The sequence below is a fragment of the Callorhinus ursinus genome, unplaced genomic scaffold (assembly GCF_003265705.2).
Source record: "Callorhinus ursinus isolate GAN/ISIS: 27379988/994484 unplaced genomic scaffold, GSC_fseal_2.0 scaffold49, whole genome shotgun sequence".
NCBI classification, from domain to species: Eukaryota; Metazoa; Chordata; class Mammalia; order Carnivora; family Otariidae; genus Callorhinus; species Callorhinus ursinus.
In genome coordinates this window covers 4,612,745-4,629,887 of record NW_027397111.1, presented here as the reverse complement: position 1 = coordinate 4,629,887, position 17,143 = coordinate 4,612,745, and the positions used below count along the sequence as shown (strand labels likewise).

Genomic DNA, 17,143 nt, shown 5'->3' with positions numbered 1-17,143 from the left:
CACATGTGTGTTTTTAGTTTAAAAAAAAAAAAAAAACTTGTTGGCACAAGCTAACAAGCTATATACCACCATTATGAGAGCATAAATCTCACCACCAAAAAGTACCTGAGCTGCTTCTCAGCCATGTGTTCTCGGCTGGTGGCAGAACAAAGCAGTGGTTCTTGAAAGCCCACTTTTTTTTTTTTTTTTAAGATTTATTTATTTGAGAGAGAGAGCGAACACGGAGCGGGGCACAAAGGGAGAGGAGAGAAAGAATTTTAAGCAGGCTCAACACTGAGCACGGAGTCCAACACGGGTCTCAGTCCCACGACCCTGAGATCACCACCTGAGCCGAAACCAAGAGTCAGATGCTTAACTGACTGAGCCACCCAGGTGCCCCTTGAAGGTCCACTTTGAGTGCACGCCCCGCACTTTGAGTGCACGCCCCGTGGTGGCTGCCCTGGAAAGCTGGATACAATGCCGGGTCAGAGTCCAGAATTCCTGTGCATGGAGGACACATGGGTAGCCTTCTCTGGCAGCTGGAGCTCAGTAGACCCCAGGGAGGTGAGGTGCAGATCACAGTCAGGCTCAGACATCATCATTTCTTGCTACCCTGCTCTTCAGAGAGCCGACATCAAACCTTCAGATGTGAGAAAAATGTACACCTGGGTATTTTTATTTATTTACAATTTGTGCCCCATAGAATTCCAAAAAGCAAAATTGTGAGGGAGTGTTACTACCTTTATGGGCAATATAAAAGTGGACAAGGACAAGTAAAAGCAGATTGTAATCCAGTAAAAGGGGCTGTACACTGGTTGTTAGTAGCTGTTAGAAATACCCGGGATAGGTAATTACTATAGTTGAGCACTGAATTTAGCTTTGAATTTCTTGGCAAAGGAGGAATATAAAGCCTATGGTTCTTTTTATTTGAAGCCGGAAAATGGGAAGTTTTGCCTCAGAAAAGGGACGTTTTCTTGATACTCAATTCAAGAAGGAAATTCAAATGCAGATCCTTATTAAAAATATATATAGGATGACTCAGGTCTTCCTAGTGGTTAGTGCACGTCAAGGTTTTAAGATCAACTGGTCAGAATGTGCCAGACCTCACAAACTGTGGCCTCGATCATGTGGCAGGTCCCCCGTCCCTCTCTAGTCCCCACGGCGGTACAGACACCGGCCCTTGTCTGTACTGCTCTTTTGACCTCCTGACCTGTCTGCCTGTGAGCGCTTCCAGAGTCATCTCCAGGCTGCGTCACGGTGCCTCTTAGGAATGCAGATCTATGCCTTGGTTTTTAGGATATAAGACCCAAACCCTCCTGCCTCTCCTGCCACCCTCTCTCCCCTGCTCCCTTGATCCCAGCCTTTTCTTGGCCTCGATTCTGCTTATGTGCCCTTTATACACACTCAGGGCACGTCCACCTGCCTCAGTCAGTGCTCCTTCCTTTGGATCTGAGCTGCCTCATCCTTGAAAGCTTCCCCGACCCCAAGGTTGGTTCTCATGGCCCTCTCTGCCTCTTTGAGGAGTGCTTATCCCTATGGTGATGTCCTTCCTACTCAATTGTGAGCCCATGGCAGTAGGGACTGGCCCAGGTCTTGCTCACTCTGACCCCCGGCTCCACACCCAGTGCCTGGTGTGCGAGAGCAGGTTGGTAGGTGTTGGAGAGGAGGGAGCCATCCGTCAGGGGTCCGGCCACTGCCGTGGCCTCCCAGCCTCCCTCTGCAGTGGACGCTATCCCACACTGAGACCTCTACCTCTGAAACACAGCTCCTATCACATCGCCTCCTTGTGCCAGAACTTCCCGAGAGTCCCCATTTCCTGCAGCATGCAATCCACACCCCCTTTTCAGCCCTCCACAACCTGGGTCCTGGCTGCATTTCCAAACTCACTTTTCCCAGTGGCCTCAGTCCTTGCTCTGCTGCTGGAAGGAGGCACCTGAGGCCCCTTCTGCCCGCCCCCAGTGTCCCCTCAGCCCATGTCTGCACATCGTAACCATTCCGTAAGTAATACCTCTGGCTAAAAGCATGCCTTCCATTGTCTGGACTCCGAGCACCTTTGACGTGGTACTATTTGTATCTCCGTTATTGCTATTTTATGTACATAGCTCCCGTTTGTAGTCCTATATAGTGTCTAGCATGAACCTCACATAGTAGGTAATCATCAAATACCTTAAATGAGTGGGAAATACGAATTATTTAGCATCTTTATAAGCCAGTCTTTACTAGGAACCATTTCCCTTCTGGATGCTGTAATTTGTAATGAAAAGTTGCTGTTTTTACATCTATAATAAATGGACAGTCAGCTCTAGATCTCCCGTTCTTTTTTTTTTTTTTTAAGATTTTATTTATTTATTTATTAGAGAGCGCGCAAGAGAGAAACGGCTTGAGAGGGGAGAGGGTCAGAGGGAGAAGCAGGCTCCCCCCGAGCTGGGAGCCCGATGCGGGACTCGATCCCAGGACTCCGGGATCATGACCTGAGCCGAAGGCAGTCGCTCAGCCAACTGAGCCACCCAGGTGCCCTCCCGTGCTTTTAAATACATCTACAGATTAGGGCGCCTGGGTGGCTCAGTTGGTTAAGCGACTGACTCCTGATTTCGGCTCAGGCCGTGATCTCAGGGTCGTGGGGTAGAGCCCCATATCAGGCTCTGCGTTCATCACAGAGTCTGCTTGAGATTCTCTCCCTCTCCCTCTCCCCCTCCCTCCACTCTCCTCTCTCTCGCAAATAAATAATCTTTAAATATATCTACAGATTAGTGACTATGAACCCCATTCATATACTGCTTTCTGCACACATTGCAGAGGCCTCATGGATCTTTTCTAACAAGGGTACAGTATTATTCTATACTGAACACAAGAAAGCAAACTGAAGTAGGTGTGCGTCACATTGCCATTGTTCAAGGGGAGACTGCTGGAGTTAGCGTGCTCTTCAGAAAGTGACCAGTGGGCCATGGAACTTGTTTCTGGATGAGCATCACCTCACCACCTCCTCGAGCCACACCTGCCCTCCCCTCGGCCCGAGCAGTCAGACGTCCTAGCCTGCCGCTCACTGGTCGGTCGCTGCCATGACTCCGGCCACAAGAGGATAACCCCCACCTCCGTTTCCTTCCCAACAGGCCGACCTAAACTGCAGTATTCAGGACGATGCCGGGGCTTTTTACGGTGTAACCAGTCAGTATGAGAGTTCTGAAAATATGACAGTCACCTGTTCCACCAAAGTGTGCTCATTTGGGAAGCAAGTAGTAGAAAAAGTAGAGGTAAGTAGGCCTCTGTCCCCCACAGTCCTCATTCAGGGGCAGACTGTCGCCTTCCTTTCGACTTTACATGGGGGCGGAGAGTTTTACCTTTTTGGCATCTCCTCCTCTCCCTTTCTGCCACGGCTTTCCCCTGTTACTTCTGAAATGACAGAATGGTCTGAAAGCGACTGGAAGAAGGCAGGGAGGAAGCCCCATGCCAGGCCTCCCTGACTGGTGCCCGCTGTGAAAGCGGGTGCACGCAGGCCCTGCCACCCACCGGATGGTGCCCTCCCCACCCCCAGGTCCAAGGGCACTTGCAGGCGTTGTAGAGAACAGCCAAGGTGGGATTCAGCTGATCGGCACCTGCCTTCTATAAAACCTGACACCTCAGATGGTGGTGGTACTTTTGCCATTTCCACTCCTTTAATCCTTTTAAACAGATGACAGCACATACTGGGGTCAAATACCTACACATAGTTTTTATATTTCATGACCTCCCTCCCTGTCAAAAAACACATGGTTTTTTTTTTTTGGGTTTTTTTTTTTTGGTTTTTTTTTTTTTACCAGGGTGGGTTGCTTGGTGTGAATAATGTTTTGGAATTGACCTTCCTTGTAAAGTTGAATTTTCCAGTGTCTTCTGCCCATCCTCTAGTCGATCTGTGTTCAGTGAGCAGCTCTGGTTCACAGTGGTCCTGGAGCTTGCAGGTCCCAGAGCCTAGCCTGAGTGCGGCAGACTTGGTGCTGCGGCGAGAGAGAGAGAGAGAGAGAGAGAGAGAGAGAGAGAGAGAGGAGGGGCTGGGGAGGAGGGAGGAGTGCGGGAGCGAGCGTGTGGGTTTTAAGACTTGGGCCTGGACAGTGAGGCCCTGGAATGCTGCAGGCCCTGTAGCTTCCTGAGCACTGGATGGGCCTCCCGAGAATGGTGTTGAGGAGGTGACGCTAGCCAGAGAAGATAGAAGAGAGTGGACCAGATGGTCAACAGGAGCTTAGGCATCCTGAGCTTCACTGAAATGGTAGCAGGGGCCATCCAGTAAGACATTTTGAATGGAACTTAGAAACTCACTGGATATTAAAAACCCATGAGGAGGAAGAGTCAGAGGTCACACGTTTTGTGTTTGCAAGGACAGTGGTGCCACCAACAGAGACAAGAAAGGAAGGTGCTCAAGAGCACACGGGATGATTCTGGGTGCAAGACGAGAATTTGGAAGACGGGTAAAGACCGAGACTGCCGATCCGGAATCCTAACCGTTAAGGATCATTAAAGCTATGGGAATGGAGAACTAGGTGCAGAGAGAGAGTAGCAACAGCACGAGAATAAGGGTTTAAATTTGGGAAGCAGTACACAGCCCTGGGGTGACAGGGAGACACCAGCAGAGAACAAAAGTGGATGTGAGAGGAGGGGAGCCGGCTCAACACATGTCTGGGAAGCCCAAGGAGAGGGTAGATGAGAAGGTGGCCTTGTTATGAGATGGGCCTGGCAGGCCTGTAGCCCAGATGACCTCCCAAATCCTCGGAGAAGGAGGGAGCACACTTACCTGTCAGTGGTTGGGAATGTGGAGTGTTCCTGGTAGGCATGGCTGCTGAGTAGCCACATTGTCAGGGCTCCCCAGAGCTGGACCTCCTGCGTGGATGAGACAAACCGGACCGGTTACTCAGTTTCCCAGATTCCAAGCTCTTTTTCTCGTCATGTCCTCCAGTAACACACCGAAAGCCTTCTGTAAGTTCAGGGAGCGGGAAAAGGTTGCCTTCGATTGATGAAGTCCCAGGAATTTTCATGGATAAGGTAGTGTGAGTGTGGCAGGTGGAGCTTTATAATTAAGCTTTTAATTTACTTAGAATGTACTTCTTCTGCATTTGGTGTGAGTTGGGAGTCCGCTTCTCTTTTCTTCCAGATACACAGGTGTTTGTGTCAAAACCATTTATTCAACGATTCATCCTTTTCCCACTGAGTAGATCTGAGATCTGTCTCCTTTAAGTTACTGCATATCCTGGGAGCCATTCCTGGAGTCTCTCTGATTCTCCCCTTTGTTTATCTTGACATGTCCCAATCCCATGTTGATTTGATTACAGTGGCTTTTATAGCACGTTCTTACTTCTGCTGACGCAAGTCAATCTGGCTGTTGTTTTCCATATATTTTCTAGGCTAGTAAACAGCATTTATTCTTCCAAAAAATGAGATCACTTAAAAAAAAAAGAAAAGTAAAAGAAAACCAAAATCCTCGCTTGATCAATCTAGTTGGAATTGTACTAGATTTAGACATTATTTTAAGATAAATCGATACATTACCAATACTAAATCTTTCCAATTGAAAACCTGTTTGCATTTCCATCTCAATAAGATTTTGTAGTTTTCACATACAGGTTTATCCCTTTTTTGTTAAATATACTTCTAAATATTATATAATTTGTTAACGCAATTTCCCATTTCTAGATTCTAATTACTAGAAGAGAGGAAAGCTCGTGGTTTTTGCTCATATTTGTTTTATCTGGCCAACTTGCCATATTCTCTTATTTGTCTCCAGTGGTTTTTTCCCCCCTCGATTCTTAGATTTTTTTATGTATTTGGTTATAGTACCAGCAAAAAGAGAAGGCTTTATTTTTATCTCTTCTTTTCCAATGTTTTTGCCACCTTTTCTATTTTGGTTATTTTCTCACCTCTTTCCATTTGCTAAAACCTCCAACACTGTCATGAAAAAAAGTAGGACAGTGAGTAGTAACTGCTGCCCAGAGTTGGCTTTGGAGTTTTGCCATTTCGGGTTATATATATTTACTGTTGGATTTTATAAATGGTCTTTGTTTTATATTTAAGTGATTTCTTTCTGTTCCCATTGTACCTAGGGTTTTTGTTAGTAACAGCTCTGGTATTTTATCAAATGCCTTTTCAGCATCTCTTAGTATGATTTTTCTCCCAATTCGTGGGCACCACGAGTTCATTCCTGAAGAAAGTCCTGCTTTGGACACAGTGATGTATTCTCTTCGCTGTTCTACATAAGATTTTTGCATCTCCTAAGTGATATTAGTCTGTTCCTTTTTCTAATCTCCTTATGTCCATCAATTTCATAAAAAGAATTGGGACACCTGCCTTTTCCTATGGTCTGGCGTCGTTTGCGTAACAGTGAGAGTAATTATTCTTTGAGAGTTGCATACAACTCAGCAGTGAAACAGTTTGGTCTTTGTACCTTTTTCGTGGTGAGTCTCTGAAAAATTTTTTGTTCATTTCTACTGTAATGGACCTACTAGAGTTTTCTCCTTTGTGATCAGTATTAGTAATTCATACTTTGCTGGGAAATCATCCTCTCCTCTAGGCTTTTTTGCCTTAGAGTTATGTGAAGTAACCTTTTACAGATCTTCCAATCTCTACTGTAATTGTGGTTTTGTCTCTTTTCTCTCTTAAGCTTGTGAAGCCTTGATTTTGTTTTGATTTTTTAAAGAACCAGTTTTTTAATTTATTCTGCCCACATATTTTATTTCTGTTAATTAACATCAATTTGAGCTTTTATCTTTATTAATTTCTTATTCCTGGTTTCCTTTGGTTTCTTTGTGACTTGGGTTTATTTTGTGGAGGGAGGGGTTTATTTGTTTGTTTGTTTGTTTTGAATTTCAGACATGGTTTAATTCTGTAATTTTTTACCTTTAATGATGAACTCATGAAGCTGCTTCATTAAGTTTCCTCCAAGTACAGCTCCATCAGGTCCCCTAAGTTTTGATGTCAAGTATTTTCCTTTTCATTACTCTTGAGGTAGTTTGTAATTTCTTTTTAATTCTTCTTTGATCCAGGGCTATCTAGGGGTGTGTTTCTTATTTCTGAGTGCTTCAGAGGGATCTTCAATACGAGTATTTTCTTTCTTTTCCTTGTTTATTAAAGACATAAATAACTCACAATCAGGAGCTCATGATCAGTGTGAAGTCGTTTTTCCTGAGGTAGAGAAATTGGCTGCATTGGTCGTTGGCCTGTGAGACCTTTATAATGGTGGAGGAGGATTTTCTCTGGGCTCTTTGAAGAATTGTAATTGGCTGGGCCTTGCTCCCCCAGATTTCCAGGCAGAAAATCACTAAGTAGGTGATTATATTTCTTTCTGACCTTTGCTTTCTTTTCTTTCTGACCTAGACAACCCTTCTTTAAAGCTATCCTGTTTCCACTCTTTTCTTTCTTTCTTTATTTTTTTTTTAGGTCTCCAGAAAACGAATGGATTTCTGAGTATGCCATTAAGTTTGGAGATAGGATTTCTTTTAAATCAAGTCAACTATGTAAATAGTACAGCATCTAGTAGGCGACTCCTGTTGAAAAAGGAAAAATGCTTTTGCAGGCAGCAATAGCTTTTTCATGTATTTTGGAATCAGAAGTGTAAACGTGCTCAATTCCTTTTTCCCCTCACAGACGGAGTACGCAAGGTTCGAGAACGGCCGATTTGTGTACCGAATAAACCGCTCCCCGATGTGTGAATATATGATAAACTTCATCCACAAGCTCAAACACTTACCAGAGAAATATATGATGAACAGTGTTTTGGAAAACTTCACAATTTTATTGGTAACTGTTTTTGCCTCTTCTTGTGGCAGACGCAGTCTGAGGCTGGAAGGGAAGGGGACAGGAAGGTGGCCGGGTAGGGGTGCTGAGCAGGCTGTCGGTCGGTCACCATTTGAATCCACAGCGCCCAGGGCAAGCTGTCCTTACAAACCAGTTCTGAGTCTGTTTCAGCATCTTAAGGACTATGCCCTCAGTCCCTAACCCTACCTCACACAGCAGAGCCACGGGAAAGGAGGCCTGGAAGAAATTGAAAGCATCTCTTTAGCCACAAAACCCATGAAACGAAATCAGTAGTGCTCTTTCAGAACATGTGACTTCAAGCAGCCTAGATGTCCAGAGAGCATTAAATTAATTCCAAAGTGTATCATTAGGCAACCAGAGAAATTCCTTTGCTATGAAGAATTAGTGGCTCTCAGTAAGTATCGGCTAGAAATAATATTTTAGCTTTTAGAAAAGCTGAAATTAAACCAGCACTCCTGGATTAGGAGCATGAAATCATCTCATTGATAAAGGAGAAATAGTACTTTTCAGCTCTTCCTCAGGGGCAGGGTGTGGCAACACGGTCAGAATGGCAGCTGCTGGACGTAGTTGCAGGCGTTTTACTAGGGATTGGATTACAAAGCCTGTGTCGGCAAGATCAATTCCAGACCTTACTGGTCGGTGAGCTAAACTCTGATTTCATCAGGATGATACAGAAATTGAGGTGAACCTGTAAATGCGGGGCCTTAGTGACAATATCCAGACAGACCGAGGAGGAGTCACTGAATTATAGGCCAAGTATTCCTATCATCTTTGGAGGTTGTATTCAGACATACATACAGGTTACTAGAAACATTTTTTTTTCCTTTTCTCCCTTTGAATCTTACTCATGAAGTCTAGGACATATTTAGGGCACCTGGCTGGCTTAGTCACTAGAGCAGGCGACTCTTGATCTCAGGGTCGTGAGTTCAAGCCCCATGTTGGGCCTAGAGCCTAAAAGGGAAAAAGATAAATAGGACATATTCTTTCCTAGAAAGTTTACAAGAAAATAAGGTAAATCATAGAGGTTCCAGGCGCAGTGCTAAATCTTTTGTAAATGTGATATTATGAAATTCTCACTGCGGAAGTATGAGGTTATATTTATTCCCATTTTATGGATAAGGAACATTAGGCCTCCCTGAGGTCACAGAGCTAGTGACAGACATAAATGAAGACTTAAAAGGATAGGAAAGACACTTTGCAGGATATTTCATGATCACGGAATCAGAAGAGGGGGGTTTAAGACCCACCTCTCTTGATGACCTTGGTTTGGGTAAGTCATTTAAAGTCTCTAAACTCAGCTTCCTCCTCCATTTACAAACAAAACGCTCAGGTCTTTACGCTCCACCTCAAAGGTTACTGAGAATATTTGCATTCATTCAGCTAAACTGTGGAGAGATTATACTCGCTGCCAGAGAACGATGCAGATAAAACACAGTGCCCATCCCATAGTAAATCTTGGCCTGCTCGGGGGACAGAGGCAGGCGAAGAAATGGTTATAATACATTTGTACGATGCATGGCTGTGGTATCCTTGAGAAACAGACGCCTGGACGTCCAGAGTAGTTGAACTACCTGAGCAGGTACCTGTAAGTTGGATTGAGGTGGGGGCATCCTCAGGCATGTTCAAGGCTGACGTTTAAGTTGCCTTGATAGATAGACAGACATTTTTCAGATTTACCAAGAAAAGGACCCTTCCACGGGTGTGTGCTTAAGTGTCAGGTGCTGGGATGTGAACTAGATGGGGGTGGGGGGCAGCCATCCTGGAGGCTCCTGAGGGAGGCAGGCGTTCCTCAAGCAATACAAAAAGAAACGATGGCTGGTGGCTGGCAGAGGGCGGTACATGGTGCCAAGAGAGCATATGCCAGGAGTATCTGAGCCAAGGAGGGAGGTCAGAGAAGGCTTCTCTGAGGAAGAAACAGTGGAGGCATCCCTGCCAGACGACTGGGCGGGGAGGGCAGAGAAAAGTACCGCAGGTGGGCGGGCAGGTGGGAGGACTGGAAATAGGGTGGTGTGGCTGGCATGGAGAGAGAGAGAGAGAGAGAGAGAGAGAGAGAGAGAGAGAGGAGAGCAAGGAGCTGGGAGCTGGCTGGGTAGGAACAGCCAGACGGGGTCGGGGCTCCTGGGCCTTGCAGGCTTGAGAGTTAGGGAGTTGAATACAGGCCATCAGGGTTTTTAAGCAAGAGGGCGATGTTGTCAGAGTTGTGTTGCTCACAGGGTTGTTGTGGCCGCTGTGTACCGACCCGAGTGGGATGAGGCAGGGCGCCTCGTGGTGGGGGAGTCCAGGTGCTTCGCTGGTACCCTGCGCTGTGGCAGTGGAGGGGGGGATGGATTCAAGAACTGTTCTGGAGGTAGAAGCAGCATGACATGGCATTTCTTTGCATATGGGGAGAGAGGGAGAGAGATTTCCAGGACGGAAGGCCAGCATGCTCGGAGTCTTCGATCTGTGAGGGAAGGGGCAGGAATTAAGACTAGGAAGGAAAGCAGGTGGGTACCAGTATTCAATCAAATCTTTATGACCCAGGGAAAAAAATGTAGGTAATCTATTACTATATCCATTCATTGGTCTAGAGCTGCATGGCTTCGTGGGTAGGTAGAAAGGTCTTTGAAGTCACATCTGCATTTCTTCCTTGTATAAGCTTCAGTCCACTCCCCGGCCTCCCTCTCTGTCAGAGGGGAGCTAACAGGGCACCTGCTCATGGAGTTGTTGTAATATTATACCAGACGACGTATATGAAGCAGTTCATACTGAGTAGATGCAGGCTATGCGGTTACTATATGTTGGCTATAATGTCGCTTGTCCTTCATTCGGCACATACTTATTAAACAACTGTTGTGTGCCAGGCTAGTTACTAGGAAACATGGTCCCCGTTCTTCAGGAACTTACAGCCCACTGAATGACATGGGCATTAAAAAAAAAAAAATCACACAAATCTAAGTGTAGTTACAGACGTACTGTGTGCCCTGATGGGAAAATTTTTAAGTGTGTGAGTTTTTATTCTTCAGTCAGGGACCACACCCTCCGATGCCTTGAGGGTAAGGGAAACACAATGGGTGAAACAGCCGACAGAGTGGGGAGCAGGCCTCACCCCGCCAACGTGTAGGACTAGGCCCTCAGATTCTCAGTGTTTGAAGACACTGAGCTGTCTTCAAACAAAACACACACATAACAGCATCACTGAAGGTGTGGGGAGGTGGGCTAGATTTGGTTTTAGAAAGTTTCCTTCTGGGAATGGCTCTGGGAAGCAGGCAGGGTCCAGTGGAGACCTGGGTCAGATCTGGTTGGTCAAGATAAGAACGTAGGCTAAGGCCACGGGCACAAGGAGGAGAGAGCTGGAGTCCGGTGACTTGAACTAAGAGGGGAAGCAGATGAATGTTTCAGAGTGCATTTTGAAAGGTAAAGCCTGTGTAAATGGAAAGAGGGATCATTTGACATGATTCTCCTACTCAGCATCCATGTTACTGAGCCCCAGCCCGGCTGGTTAACAATGCTGAGCTAAGTATTCATGGGGCTTCTGTCTCTTGTGGGCTGTTGTGAAACAAATCTAGTAAAAAGTTTAGGAATAAGACAGGAAGCAATTCCTAGGAGAAACGACTGTCTTGTGAGACAGAATTCTAGAAAATGGTCTTCGTTGTAAAGAAATCGACCCTCCCAAAGAACCCACACTAATTCTCGTGGCCTCGGATTATGGGTGAGACCCTGTCCATGAGGTATTTCTTACACGCGGTAACTAAGTTCAGCTAGGATTCAGGTCAGACCCATAATTATCCTGAGTTTGTGCTGGAGGGGGGCAGCGTGAGGCTGGGACATCGGTGCTAGTCTCCCTGCTGGACTTGAGCCTGTCCTTCTCCAAGCAACTAGGATTTGCACAGAGGGACTGTGTTTTCACCCGCATGGTATTCTCTGCCTGTCTGTGTATGTGTGTATATATATATGGACTTTTTTTTTTTTTTAACAGGTGGTAACAAACAGGGATACACAAGAAACTCTCCTCTGCATGGCCTGTGTATTTGAAGTTTCAAATAGTGAACATGGAGCACAACATCATATTTACAGGCTTGTAAAGGACTGAACATGGTTATTTATATATATAGATATCTGTATATACACACACACACACACCCATGTGCACACACACACACTCTCTCCATTATTGAATGACTGACTGTAAACCTCGCCACAGAGGGGGGTGCCCTGGCCCTGAGGTCACCCTGACTTTTTCTAAATCCTGTTTGAGTGAAGTCATTATTTTTTTCATGTGTTCATACTATCATTGTAGCTGTGAAGTTCTGGTACAGTTGTAAAAAGAGAAATCTGAGTGGTTTCTATGTGTTCTTCACATCCGCAGCCCACAATTCCTCGGGAAAAGGTGACCCTTAAGAACCCGGGTCTCCTCTGTTTGCAGAGACCCGTTTCTAATTGTGGTAGAAAAAAAAAAAATTTTGAGACAGAGCATTTGCCATGGGGCATTTACAACCTTTATACAAATGTATTTAGTTCTGTTTTTTTTTTCCCAACATAAAATTCTTGTCTTAAGATACAAGTAAAATTAATCTTTAAATGTAAATGTAAATTAGTACACAAAACTAAGAATCTTTAGACTTATCTTTGTAACTAATTAGGGTGGAAGTTATGAAAGAATGTAATTCACTAAATTATTTTTTAAATGAAACTTTTCTTTCTTTTTGAAACCAAATGTTAAAATATAGCCTTAAATGCTTGGTAGAAATATTCTAATGAGACAAATTTATACTTTTTTTTTTCCTCAACGTGAAAACTAATCTCTTAATCCATTAAACTCTTGAACAGGTATTACAAAGGAAGAAAACTTCACCCCTTATCCTTAACATATATAGTATATTTAAAAAATATAAAATTGTATTGTACTAATGTGATGATTATTTAATGAAAAAAAAAGATGGCTCTTTTTGCAATAAGTAGATAAATACTGAAAATCTAAACGTACAATGTTTATAGTCTTGTGTGTGCAGTTATATTTTCTATGGACAACCAAATTTTTTATTAAGATGAGTAAATGTTTGAACCACTGAAATTCAATAACAAAAATTTAAAATTGGCATGAATACTGCACTGTGAGCTGCAAAGTAGAGAAAAATCCTGTGGCTGGGAGAAATTTCATCAACCAAACAAGTAAAAGGCTCATCAGTTTTAGCATCTCTGCTCCCCGGAAAATTGCAAGCATCCTCACCAGCCTGTGGACAAATTCTTTCTGGTGAACCAGTATGCATATTAACCTGCTATAACTATGTGTGTACATGTGTGTTTGTGTACACATCCACACACATATACACATATACAGTTATTAAACACATATTTATTGAACATCTATTCAGTGTCATCAGTTTGCTAGGTGCTGATACGTATGTATATCTCTATCTGTGTCCATAGATCTAAATATATTCTTAAAGGACGTCTGTTTGCTCAACATCTCTCAATAAGTCACAGTACTTGTTTGACTGAGGTTTGAGAGGCCTGGCACTCTCTCTGACTTTTTTCAAACAGACTCATTTGGAAGGTTCTCTTCCCAGGAGAAATTCAACTTTCCAACCCAAATATTCCAAAGCATTGCCCAGGCAGAGTTGGTTTGAAGTGGCCACGTGTCCTGGGTTATTTCCATAAGTGCTTCATTGGGAAGGAGACGGGGTTATACTCCCCAGCTTCCCAGAGGAAAGTGACATTTTTATAATTGCCAGGAATAGGTCAACACAATAGAACATGAAATAAGTTTTGTAAGTTGTGAAGCCTATCGTGGCTTTTTCATCAAGCCAGAAAAGAAATACTGTGTTCTTTCACATCCAAGTAACTTACCCGCTTCCCTGTCCTACCACCTGCTCTGACCCTGCTTGGATATTGATTAGAGTGTCTGGCGGTCGGGAGCACGAGGGTGTGGCCGGCTTGTGGCAAACAGGAGGCCACCGGGCTGAGCCTGACCTCTCCCAAACTCATGCCACTGGTTCCTGGAAAGACCAGAGGAGAGAGTACAAAACTTCTCCCACTTGGAACGCACACCCCTCATGTAAACCAGTAGGCTGATGTCTGTCTTCCCTCTGTAAAGAAACTAACATTTATTCTCTGATTCTAAGGGGGCCTTTGAAGGATTGCCCTCATTGTCTGCCCTTCCATCTGGCCTTCCGCCCGGGCATTGAAGCTTCTTCCGTGGTCGTCATGCTCAATGGCTTCTTCTGGGCACCCCTCCTAGGGATGTTTCTTTCACTCCTGTCTCCCTCATCTTTCCTCAACGGGAACCTCACTCTCCCAGGGCCAGGACCCTGTGAAGGGGGGTAAAGGATCTTCTATGGCCGGAGCCAGCCCAGAACTTCAGCGGGAGAAGTGTCTGGTTCACATTCCCACACAGGAATGGGGCTCTTCTGTCTGCCAGGAGGACTCTTGGGATTTACTTTTCAAAGCACAAACAGACCCAAGAAGAGCAGCTGGAGGGTTGGTTCTGTTGGCTACAGGGAAGGGGATACCCTGGGCTGCTGAGCCCACAGAGGCAGGCTGTGCCCTCCTCCCCCAAATACCTCCGGAGCTGAGTTTGGGGCATTTACGTGAACAACCTGGAGGATAGCGTTTTGCTCTTAAAAACATTTCTAAGAGCCTTAAAAATTTTACTTCTCGTGTTGTTCTTCTAAAACTTTCTCCAGGGCGGATGTTTTCCCTGTCTTAACCACTGATCCAGTTACCCGAACCCTTGGCCCTCTCTCTGTCTCTGCCAAGTTAGGTGCAGGGGCTGGGGTTCCTGTCGCGGCACCTAATCCAAGTCTGTCTGTGGTCTTTCCTCCTTTGTCGCAGTTTTCTCCCTTCAGCTGTCAAGCTTCCCCAAACCATAAAGAAGCCTTTCTAGGCCTCTGTCCTTGCAGCTTCTACAGCTTTCTTTTGGGTGCCGGATCTCCTGGCAACCCTGCGTTACCAGCCTTGAGTCAGGGGCGTCTCGTACTGTTACTGGGGAGTGTGGAGGCCCACCTTCCATAGCCGACACAGGAGGGAGCTGAAGAACTGGACTCTGGTCGGTAGGCATTCGTTTCCATCTTAGCAAGAGACCTAAAATTACTATCAGGACTTCTTCAGAACAGGTTCTGGAACCCCAGAAGGTCTGTGCTACTCTAAGTCAGGGGTTCTCAGCCTCGACACTGTTGACAAGTTGGGAGCAGTTCTTTGTTCTGTGGGACGATCCTGTGCAGTGTCCCCATGGCCTCCCCCACGCCCTCCCTGCTGGTGCCACAACCCAGACTATCTCCAGACATTGCCACATGTCCCATGGAGCCCAGGATCACCCCCAGTTGAGAACCACTGCCCTAGATCTTACAGGTCACAAATACCATATTTGAGATTTTCTTTTTCCCTTCTGTTTCGCTCCAAGAAAGCTGCTGTCCTGGGAGCCTTGTTTCAGGTCTTGAAGAGGCAGGTAGGAATGTTCCTCAAATGACATTACATCCCGGTCTCCTCCCCTTCAGAACTTCTTTCACGGCAGAGTCTGTCTGGCTACAGAGGATTCCTTCATTCATCCCCAGGGATGTGGGGAGGAGCTGGTCACCATCATCCCCATAATCATGTTAAGGTGTTTCTGTGATTTGATCTTCATTCCTTAGTTTACCAGCTTTAAAAGAAGTCCCAGCTATGTTATGATTCTCATAAGCATCTGGGTCTCACGATCAAAGCTTTCATCATTTCGGTAAACTTACTCTGGTCTTCTGCTTTCTGCCCTACACTCAGTGCTGTTTTTAGAATTTATGGAAGCCTTTGGAACACTGCATCTTTAAGGATGGAGGTGAGAGGGACCAGATCTGGCAGCGGGCTGATAGATTTTTCTTTATTGAGCTAAAAGAGAGCACAAACTACTCTCCTTCATTTAGCGGATGGGGAAGTTGAGGCCCAGAGGGGAGGTGACTTGCCCAGAGTCACCCAGCTGGTTAGCGACACAACCAGCGTGAGGCTCCGGGACCTTGCCACTTAATCCTTGGCCTCTCCCAGTGGAAGTTGTTCCTCTTTGGTGCTCATGCCTCAAAGATCCCTACGAAGGTGTGCACAGGTTCAGTGCAGAAGAGAGGGGGGCGCTAAGAACCCCCCTCAGCCAGAGCACGGCATTGCCCCGAGGCTGACGCCGCTTCCCCCACGGAGCCTCTGGCCTGATTGGAGCTACGTGAGGCAGCCGCAAGCAGATACAAAAGCTGATGAGCCTTTTTGCTTACCCTGAGGACAATGCACCTGCCACAGACTCCGAGTCTAATTTTTATCTGCTAGGCAACCCAGCCGCCATGTCCCACACTCAGACCAGCCAAAAAGCAGTCCCCGTTCCCAGCACTTGGTGTGAGAAGTCCCCAGATGACTTCAACCCAAGTCTTCTTTAGGTCTCGATACTGTAGTGGCTTTAGCAGTCTGTTTTTGTACAACCGTAAATTATTTAAATCATCTGAGATGACAGTCAGTCTTACAAACCAGGTACACATGATTTGTCTCAGTTTGTATATGCTCTGGTACCCTACACCTGTCCTCACGAAGGGTGGAACCAATTCTGTGTGTTGGCGTTCACACCTGTGACATTGAGAGCATATGTCTGCATTGCTTCTTTCTTTCTGTTGATGTTTCTGTGGCAAAGCCCTGCACCTGTCATTTCTGAAAAGCCTTAAATCTTTGAGACGTTGCGTGTAGGGTGTGCAGTGCAAAAGGCTGCCTCGGAACTGTGAGCCCTTTTGTAAGCTGGAAGCATTTCTCTTACTACTGTTACTTTTTTAGGGAGTTTTAAATTCAGAGCTGCCAAAGCATTCCAATAAGCAGTGCCTTAGTGATTACCTAGTCATACCTAGCCCTCCGCGTCCATTTACTAATTGGCCCCGTATTTGAAACCGCACAGGCAAAAATTGTTCTCATTTCTCTTCTGTAAGCCCATTTTTTGCTCCAGTTCTATAGGACACTGACCGCTTGGTCTAAAATCGGAAACTGAACACGAGTCGGTTCTTTGACCGCACTCTCAAATGTATATACCAAAACGGAAGGTTTTCCAACTTCGTAGTTTACTATGAAAAGCAAATTGTACTTTTAAAGTTGCCTTTTCAATTCACGACCAAATACTTAGCTATTTATGAATCTTCTGCGCTCTAGCATGGAAGTGCCTTTGGTTTGAGATTCCAGCTTAGAAAAGTGCTGCCATATAACGATAATTTGTAGAGAGACCAAAAATATTCTGAGATCACCGTAATGCCTTTGGTTTACCAGGATGAGTAACCAGCCACAGGCCTCTGTCCACAAGGGCGCGACGCGGACCCTACCTGCCGCCACCACCTGGCGCTCAGCAGTAGCAGCGGCAGGAGGGACCCCAGGAACTGGTGTGTGTGTGTGTGTGTGTGTGTGTGTGTGTGTGTGTGTGTGTGTG

At 45.6% G+C, this 17,143-nt stretch overlaps 1 protein-coding gene across 11 annotated transcripts in view; it reads left to right on the top strand.

Annotated features, from left to right (window-relative positions):
- TEAD1 (TEA domain transcription factor 1) overlaps positions 1 to 14,254 on the top strand; it is a 255,127-nt gene extending 240,873 nt beyond the window's left edge. For all 11 annotated transcript variants that reach the window (XM_073882902.1, XM_073882905.1, XM_073882898.1 and 8 more), the window contains 3 exons: positions 3,090 to 3,230; positions 7,585 to 7,737; positions 11,711 to 14,254. In XM_073882902.1, the coding sequence (XP_073739003.1) occupies positions 3,090 to 3,230; positions 7,585 to 7,737; positions 11,711 to 11,824 (408 nt within the window). In that variant the 3' untranslated portion in view covers positions 11,825 to 14,254. The remainder of the gene's footprint in view (positions 1 to 3,089; positions 3,231 to 7,584; positions 7,738 to 11,710) is intronic.
- The last annotated feature ends 2,889 nt before the right edge of the window (positions 14,255 to 17,143 follow it).